General features: G+C 43.5%; 1 protein-coding gene across 3 annotated transcripts in view; it reads right to left on the minus strand.

The window, feature by feature from the left end:
- BAG4 (BAG cochaperone 4) overlaps positions 1 to 9,776 on the minus strand; it is a 34,704-nt gene extending 24,928 nt beyond the window's left edge. For all 3 annotated transcript variants that reach the window (XR_007474681.1, XM_004284884.3, XM_004284882.4), the window contains exon 1: positions 9,361 to 9,776. Coding sequence is in view for 2 of the 3 variants with exons in the window: in XM_004284884.3 (XP_004284932.1) it covers positions 9,361 to 9,630 (270 nt within the window). In the remaining variant the exon portion in view is untranslated. The remainder of the gene's footprint in view (positions 1 to 9,360) is intronic.
- Between the last annotated feature and the right edge of the window lie 12 nt (positions 9,777 to 9,788).

Below are 9,788 nucleotides of genomic sequence, written 5' to 3' on the forward strand. Positions count from 1 at the left end.
TTTTTCAATCCAGTCTGACAGTCTCTGTCTTTGATTGGATTGTTTAATCTATTCACACTTGATGTTATTATTGATGTAGTTGGATTTACATCTGCCATTTTATTTTTCTGTTTTCTATATCTCATGTTTGGTTTTGTTCCTCTATTCTTCCTTTACTGCTTCTGCATTAAGTGAATATTTTCTAATGCAGCTTTTTAATTTCTTTAATGAGTATATATAAATATATGTATTACATAGATGTATATATATGTCAATCTTTCCTCGACCACACCTAGCTGTTAAAGCTCCACAAATTTCCAGCTAATTTCTTTACTGTTTACTTGGGACATAAATTGCTCTACAAACTGATCCAATCAAATCTGGGCTCCTTGGAAGGGACACCTCCCAAAGTCAGTGTTTGAGATGTGTTCCGACCCCAGAGGGCCCCTCCCAGCGATCTCTTTCCCTAGTTCTCTCCAGCAAACTGGCTGGCCTGCAGCCCAGTCTGTATCTGCAGTGAACCTACTGATCTCCCAAATGCCTTTCACGACACCCTCCACAGTTTTTGAGAACATCCTTTGGCTTCAGCTTCTCCATATTCTGATGCAAATAAAGTCAGTTCCTTTGGGAAAAGATTAGGAGCTACCGGTTTTACAGCCTGCGTCTGCCTCCAGATAAAATGTCTGAGCTACACTCTGCAGTTGGGCTGGGGACAATGGTGTGCTTCTCTGAGAGACACCCCTGCTTTAAAAGCTGAGCATCTGGGGGGAAAGGGCAGTAGCCTCAGACCTTCCCAGCTTGCCTTACAAGCCAGGGTAAGGGTGAGCAGAGCCCCAGTGTTCTCAGCAGTGCCCTACCCAAGGTAAAGCCTCCATTCCACAGGTAGGGACAGGGCATGGGTAGGATCCACCACTATTGGCCACACTTGCCCAGAACGTGGCCTCTGCAATAGTAGCTGGGGGCAAGATAAGCAATGTCGATGTGCTGCCCACCCAGGAGGACTGGGACCTGGGGAGCGAAGAAACTTTGTTTTATTTGCCGCTCCAGGCTAATGGAGTTTCTCTCTCACTGAGCTGGGGGTTGGGGGGTGGGAGAGGTGGAGGATGGCACAGAATCTCACTGTTCTTACCGAGTTCGAGTAAATTTTCTAAAATAAATATTTCCTCATTTGCTAAATTCCTTAAGACCATTTCTAGAGACTTTAATTTGGTTGTTTTTAAAAAATATTTTTCACCAGTTTCACTGAGGACTGGGCCCACAGAGCTCCTCATGCTGTCATGCCAGAGCTGCAACCTGGCATTATTTTGAACTTATTTTATATATTATTGTAGGATTGTACAAGTATTTGTAATTACCTTAATATTGTTAGGAACCAAAATTTTCCATACAAAAGTAATAAATACAATCTAAGAAGTAAAAATAATCTATGACATTAAATTTGAATTAACACAAATATGAACTTATTTATTTTTCTATTTTAAAATATTAATACTTATTCACAACATTGTAAATCAACTTCACTCCAACAAAATTTTTTTTTAAATACTTATTTTATATAACTCTGTCCATTGAAAAGGTTTAGAAGCAATGACAACACAACAGCAATCAGTATACCTAGCACCCAAATGTAACTTCTGTACCAGTTATTAAGCTACCGGCCCTCAGCTCCAAACACAGCATTCTGTAACTGGCTCTGAGATGCAGGACCAGGAGTCCGCAAACATTTCTCTTTGCCACTTGCTTACTATTTGGTTCTGCCAATAGGGGGCACTAGGTTAGAGGAGGGGAGAATGGACTTGCTCCCTCCTGTTTGCTCGCCTGCTTCCCATTCCTGCCAGTGCCAGCCCAGCAAAGCCCCTCAACCTGGGGGCAGCATCAGTCAGCAGAGTCTGCAGACTCCTGGTTTCCCGAGAACTCCCTCACAGGTACCAGCACCAGCTCGGCAGTGTCTCCTCGGTGCCAGCTATACCACGCCATTCTTCCAAGTTTCCAGGTTCTCATACCCCCAACCTCTTCTCTTTATTCCCCAGCCCAAGGAATTGAGGCTGTTTCCTGCAGTAACTATCTTCTGTGTTACATTTTCTCTTTTTACCTTTTCAGATCTCCAATACCCACTTAACTAATTTCCTAAATCAAATTCTCTCTTTTAAAAGAACTAGTGTAGGTTCTGTTTTCCTGCCTGGATCCTGACAAATATAGCTTCTAAATAAAATTCTCCAATTAAAAAACAAAACAAAACAAAAACAAGGTTTCTTAAAAGAATGGCTGATTATAACATCTGGGCCAGACTATACAATAAGCCTGGCATATCTTGTACCAGAAATCAAAGAAGCTGTCAAAAATCAATGGGTCATGTCAAAAGGACTTAGAAGCCAAGAAGAGGGGGCTCCCATTGGCATCATATGGGATCATTTAAGCAATAAAAGAATGACAGCAACTGATTGAGACACATTCAAAATACTTAATATATGTATGTGTACACATAAATACATATATGTTATGCAAATGAGTTCATAAAATACTTTAAAAAACAGTAAGAAACACAGTTCCCTTTCTGTAATTTTAATGGGGTTTAGAGGTGAATAAAAATTAAATCTTCCATCTTATCCTAGGAGTCCTTTTTTTTTTTTTTTTTTTTTTACGGTACGCGGGCCTCTCACTGTTGTGGTCTCTCCTGCTGCGGAGCACAGGCTCCGGACGCGCAGGCTCAGCGGCCATGGCTCGCGGGCCCAGCCGCTCCGCGGCATGTGGGATCTTCCCGGACCGGGGCACGAACCCACGTCCCCTGAATCGGCAGGCGGACTCTCAACCACTGCGCCACCAGGGAAGCCCTAGGAGTGTCCTTTTTTTAAAAGATGGATAAATATTTATATCTTGATTGTGGTACTGGTTACATAACCATATGCGTTTGTCAAAACTCACAGAACTACACCTTAAAAATGGTAAAATTAACAATATGTAAATATATCATAATTTTTATATGAAAAAAAGAATGTCCTCAATGAAGCAGTAAAAATTATTAATTTTATTAAGTCTTAATTAAAAAGACTGCCTTTGCTTTTTTTTTTCCCATTTTGGACAAAATGGAACAAATCTAAAAATATCCCCAGTAACAATCAAAGTCTGCAGCTCAAGGCCCTTTTAACATGACACTAATTCTATGAAATAGCGTTTGGTTTCACAGGAAGCTGGCTGAAGTTGACAGCTGTTCTATAGACCAAATTGCCAATTTTATCATGTGCCAAAGTCTCTCCAAACATTTTATGTGCTGTCTGAAACTAGACAAAGGTGATGATGTAAACTAAACAAATATGATAAAAGGTTTTCACAAGTGAGAATAATGTGAATTAAAGTTTTTATGACAAAGGAAATGTGATTAAAATTATGCAAGAACATAATAAATTTATTTACTTTCTTCTCTTTTGAGAAGAAATACCTATATCTCAGGTGAAGGCTGGAGTCAACACCTTTCATGTTTATCATAGAACTATCTAGTCCCATTTATGAAGTGGATGTATGGTTTACAAAGTCACTTGCCACCATGCCTCCAAAAAATAACCCCAGCCCAAGCAAATCTAACAGTAGAGGAATGTCAGTAGTGCTGGTACTACCAAATATCCATTTACAAGTTTGTTTATATGTTTTGTAAGAATTAGACAAAAAAAAATTATTAGAAAAATACATGACAAATTATTTTTATAGCGATATATTCCAAAATCACTAAAAAACACTTTACGCTCCTGTACTGTCCATCATCACAAATTTCTCAGCTTTAACCTCATTTGGGTCTCTTCCGTGCTTCCCTACAGTGCCTCCTTTCCCCCAGCACCTGCTTCAACATTTACCATATCAAGCTCCCAGTGTATCCCATCCCACTTCCTTTACCCTCAGATGACCTAGCCTCCTTCTTCATCAACAAGGACATCAAGAGCCAGGAACTCCTCCAATGCCCCTCTCCTACAACTCAAAGCTTCCTTTCTCCCCCTCTAGCTATGGAAGGGGTTTCTCAGCTCTTCCTCACTTCTTAATCCACTTCTCCCCAAGCCATATTCCATCCTTTTGTTAGTATCTTTTTTCTCAATCTACTAGCTTACTCTCATCAATTAAGTCTATCTGGTCTATTGTGTCATTCAAAGCTTGTGTTTCCTTATTTATTTTCTGTATGGATGATCTATTGGTATTAAGTGGGGTGTTAAAGTCCCCCACTATTATTTTGTTACTGTTGATTTCTGCTTACAAACATCCTCAAGCCACCTCATCCTAAGAATTCTTCCCTCAATCCTGGTTCCCAGTCAAGTGACCACCTTCTCATTTACTAACAGTTTACACCACTTCTCTTGCCATCCAAACCCCGCATTCATTACTTAAATACTGTTTTAAACTCCCACCACTAAAATCAATGATACCTCTTTAATTGCCAATCCAACTGCTTCTCTCCGGTCCTCATATCACTCACCTGCAAAATAACTGTGGCCTCGCTTGGTCTGTATCACATGACGTTCTGATTTTCCTTCTATCCAAGTATTCTCGCTCAGTGTCTTCTGTGTCCTCTCTCTCTCTCACCCATCCTAGATCTCAAAGCTCTCCAATGGCAGCATAACCTGGTTCGGTAATTCACGTATGCTTCCATTTGATGACTCTCAAATCACTGTCTCCAAGCCCTGTCTCCCTCCTGAGCCCCACATCTATTGTTTTGTTCCCAGACAACAACTCCTCAACACCACAGACTCTAAAATTGGACATCAAAAAACCACAAAACAAAAACAGAAAATCACAGACGTCTCTCTAATCAATCACATACATTGCATCAAGAGCTTGGCTCTCAGTAACCACCGTCACTAACTGGCTTTCAGCAGAAATGAAATAAAGGCAGTACATAAACACTTGGCAAGTCTTTGTATTTTTTTTTAAGCTCCTCTATTAACCAATCACTAGTTCTTTTGGTACAAAACTAAACCAGGGCTTCGCTGGTGGCGCAGTGGTTAAGAATCCGCCTGTCAATGCAGGAGACACGGGTTCGAGCCCTGCTCCAGGAAGATCCTACATGCCGCGGAGCAGCTAAGCCCTTGCGCCACAACTACTGAGCCTGTGCTCTAGAGCCCGTGAGCCACAACTACTGAGCCCACGTGCCACAACTACTGAAGCCCACGTGCCTAGAGCCCGTGCTCCGCAACAAGAGAAGCCACCGCAATGAGAAGCTTGTGCACCGCAACGAAGAGTAGCCACAGCTCACCACAACTAGAGAAAGCCCGCGTGCAGCAACAAACACCCAACGCAGCCAAAAATAAAATAAATAAATAAATAAATAAATTTATATATATAAAAAACTAAACCATACATATCTTCCCATAAAAACCTGTTCCTCTTCTTTGTCATTCCTATGAAATCTTTAATCCTATGAAATACTAAAAATTCAGAATTACCTTCTGTTTCTCCTGCAACCCTCACTTGCAGTTGATACACACCTTTGAAAATTTTTTGAGGGACTTCTCTGGTGGCGCAGTGGGTAAGACTCTGCACTCGCAATTCAGGGGGCCAGGGTTCAATCTCTGGTCAGGGAACTAGATCCCACATGCATGCTGCAACTAAGAGTTCGCATGCCACAACTAAGGAGCTCACATGCTGCAACTAAGGAGCTGGCGAGCTGCAACTAAGGAGCCCACCTGCCACAACCAAGACCTGGTGCAGCCAAATAAATTTAAAAAAAAAAGGAAAAAAGAAAATGTCTTTCGAATCTATGTAACTTGGTTTTTTAAAATATGTTTTTCAATTATTTTTATTTATTTATTTATTTTTGGCTGTGTTGGGTCTTCGCTGCTGCACACAGGCTTTCTCTAGTTGCAGCGAGCGGGGGCTACTTTTCGTTGTGGTGCCCAGGCTTCTCATTGCAGTGGCTTCTCTTGTTGCAGAGCATGGGCTCTAGGCACGTGGGCTCAGTAGTTGCGGTGTACAGGCTTAGTTGCTCTGCGGCATGTGGGATCTTCCCGGACCCGGGATCAAACCCGTGTCCCCTGCATTGGCAGGTGGATTCCTAACCACTGCACCACCAGGGAAGTCCCCTATGTAACTTGTTTTGAAACACATCCAAAAAATAAGATAGATACATGTGATAAACATAATAAGTGCTAACCATAGAATCTAGGTGGTGGATATATTGGTTTTCACATACAATTTCAACTTTTCTAGATGTTTGAGAATTTTTATAATAAAATGTTGAAAATAAACCTGTCTACATTCAGGCATTGTTGAAACACATGCCCTTTTTGTTTCTTTTCTGACCTAATTGGGAGCCTAACTAAGCTGTCTCCCCAAACCCTCCCACTGTAGCTGTCCTCCAAGATGGCTCCCAAAGACCCCTGCCTCCTGCATTCACACGCATGTGAAGTGGCCTCCCACACTGTACTGGGGCTGGTCTCCACGACCAGTAGTATACGGCAGAAGTGATGGTGGATCACTTCCGAGCTTAGGTTAGAAGAGACTGCAGCTTCCAGCTTGCATCTCAGCACTCTCTCAGATGACTCCTTCTGGGGGAACACGTAAATCCCCCAGGGATCTGGTTAAAATGCACATTCTGATTCGGCAGGTCTGGGGCAGAGCCTGAGATACAGCATTTCCAACAAGCTCCTAGGTGATGCGTATGCTGCTAGTGTAGGAATCAAACTGCAGTGCTGCAAGTATAGCTAACAAGGTAAGAAAAGAAAGAACACAGGGAGAGGTTCTCCGTTTTTTCCCCTGCAATATTTAAATAGGTTAATATAAAGTCAAGCCTTTGTAGTGGTTCAGTGCAACATCATCTCAATACATTCAATTCTGCCGAGCAATGCTTCTCAAACATGAACGTGCATATGAATCACCTAAGGATCTCATTAAACTGCAGCAGCAGTAAGTCTGGAGCAGGAGAGATTTTGCATTTCTAACAAACCCCCAAGTGACACTGAAGCTTCTGGTCCACGGCCCACACTTTTTAAGGAGTAAGGTTTTATTTTTTTTTTTAATATTTATTTATTTGGATGTGCCAGGTCTTAGTTGCAGCACGTGGGATCTTTTAGTTGCAGCACATGGGATCTAGTTCCCTGACCAGGGATTGAACCCGGGCCCCTGCATTGGGAGCGTGGAGTCTTAGCCCTGGACCACCAGGGAGTTCCAAGAGTAAGGTTTTAAAAGGCTGCTATACCTTTTTTTTTAAGTCTGACATGTTTTATTATATAAATATGTAAAATTTACATGGCAAAAACCACAATAAAGTCAAAAGATAACGAATTTAGAAAAAAAATTTGCAACACGTGTGACAACATGTTTATCTTTTTTATTAGTTTCCTATTGCTGCATAAGAAATTATCATCCAGGGACTTCCCTGGTGGTCCAGTGGCTAAGACTCTGCGCTCCCAATGCAGGGGGCCGGATTTCGATCCCTTGTCAGGGAACGAGATCCCCCATGCCGCAACTAAAGATCCCACGTGCTGCAACTAAAACCCGATGCAGCCAAATAAATAAATAAATAAATATTTAAAATGTAAAAAAACCTATCATCCAACACTTTTCAAGTTTCAGAAACGTCACCCTGAAAGACAGACTCTTGAAATGGTTTACAAATGCCCATTACACATTCCAGCTTTAAGCCCAATCCCTCCAGCACCATCACCCACCCTGTGTGCACACCTGTACTCAACCAATACCTGACAACTCCCTGCACAATGTTAAGATCTTAACTTCTCTAACCGTAACCTGAAAACACACTTTTGTTTTGATGACACAGCAAGCCCGGACAGTCGTCAGTTCAGCAGTCCTTCCCCTTTCCCTTCAAGTGAGCCTCGGTCTAGTTTGCCTACCTATACGCTAAGCATTTCATCTTTCTACTCTGTCATGGGGCTGAAGTCCCACGGCTACTTATTCCACATTTAGACAGAAATTATGGACCTTTCTTCACAATTAACCTCTCACTACATGTTTTTACTCATACAATTTTTAAAGATATACCATAAAACCCACCTTTTAAAGTGTACAATTCAATGGTCTTTAGTATATTCAGAGTTGTGCAATCATCATCATCACTAATTCCAGAATATTTTCATCTTCCCCAAAGGAAACCCCATACCTTTTATCTATCTTCCCCAATGTCCCCAGGCCCCCAGCCCCTGTCAATGACATTTCTTTGTCTCTACAGATTTGCCTATTCTGGACATTTCATATAAATGGAATCATACAATATTTGGCCTTTGTGACTGTCTTCGTTCATGTAGCATATTTTCAAGGTGCATCCATTTGTAGAATGTCTCAGTACTTCATTCCCTTCTATGGCTAAACAATTTCATTGTATGAATATACCATATTTTATCAGTTCTTCAGTTGATGAGCATTTGGGATATTTCCCTTTTTGGCTATGATGAATAACGCTGCTATGGACATGCGTGTGCAAGTTTTCATGTGGACGTGTTTTCAGTTCTCTTGGGTGTATACCTGGGAGCAGACTTGCTGAGTAATATCCTAGCAGTATGCTTAACGTTTTGAGCAACTGCCAAAACCATTGAACCATTTTACATTCCCACCAGCAATGTTTAGAAATTTCATTATCACATTTTCAACCAATGAGGATGTTATAATTCCTGAAGCAAAGGAGACGTATGCCCCCACCGTATAACGATAATTCTCTACGAAGAATATTGCATTAACAAAACAGAAGTATATTTCTGGCACGACGACACAGAATAAAATGTTAAAGGTCCGAATATACTGAGTAAGCGAGTTAACCTTTCACAGCCAGCAGTTCTTTCACCGTAAAATAGGAACGCTGTGATGACACTTACGTTGCAGTCACCGTTAAGATGAAATAAAACAATCCAAGTAAAGGTGCTTTCCTACACTGATTATCCGTGATCCAATGCGGGGCAGAGCTTTAGGGGCAAAGGGCTAAATGCCCAGTTCCCTCTCCTTCCCTCACGTTCCTTCCCAGCGGGAGGGGTTGCTGAGTGACGGAGGAGGCTGCAGCCACCTCTCTCCTCGGGGAGAGCCGACCTGACGAGCCACGCAGGAAAAATTGTTAGGACTCGAAAAGCAAGAGCCGGGCCACACCAGCCCAACCTCGTCCCCAGGCAAGAGATTCGCAGCCTGCTACTCAGCTTCGCAGGTCAGCGCAGGATCTTCTTTCCTCCTTTCATGGTAAGACATTTATTATGGTTGAAGCAGAAGACGAGGGGCAAAGAGAACACAAGCAAACCACCCCCCCACCCGCGATCTTAGTCTCTGTCTCTCCAAAGACCCCCTAAGGAAAACACAGGAAACACGATTCATTACAAACTCTTGGAGGTGTATCAATCCCAATGGCCCTCACCCCCCAAAGACTACCCTGTCGGACCCCCCTGGGACAGATGGCGCAAAGCTTACCTGGTGGCCTCCTCCAGCCCGACCCGGCTCCGACCAGGCGCCTCCAGAGGGATAGTAGCCATCGCCTCCTCCGCCTTCTCCCGGCCAGGTGGTCTCAGCCGGGCCGCCCCCGCGCACTCGCCAGGAAATGGGAGGCTGGGGGGGTTCGGGGCGGGGAGGATATATGGGCGGAGGTGGGTGCACGGGCACATCTCCACCCCCAGGCCCGTAGTAGCGCCCATAAGACGGACCGTCACTGGGGCCGTAGCCCGAGCGCCTCAAGGCCGACATCGGCTCCACTGCCCCCGGGCGCTTCCCGCCCCCCAAGGCCGGCCCATTGCGCAGGCGCCTGCGAGGGAGCGCGACTGGACCGCAGGGAAGGGGTGGTCGGCCGGCAACAGCCAATCCCAGGCCGGGTCCCGCCCCCTCAGCTTCCGCGTCCTGAGAGA

The sequence above is a fragment of the Orcinus orca genome, chromosome 21, assembly GCF_937001465.1.
Source record: "Orcinus orca chromosome 21, mOrcOrc1.1, whole genome shotgun sequence".
Lineage (NCBI taxonomy): Eukaryota > Metazoa > Chordata > Mammalia > Artiodactyla > Delphinidae > Orcinus > Orcinus orca.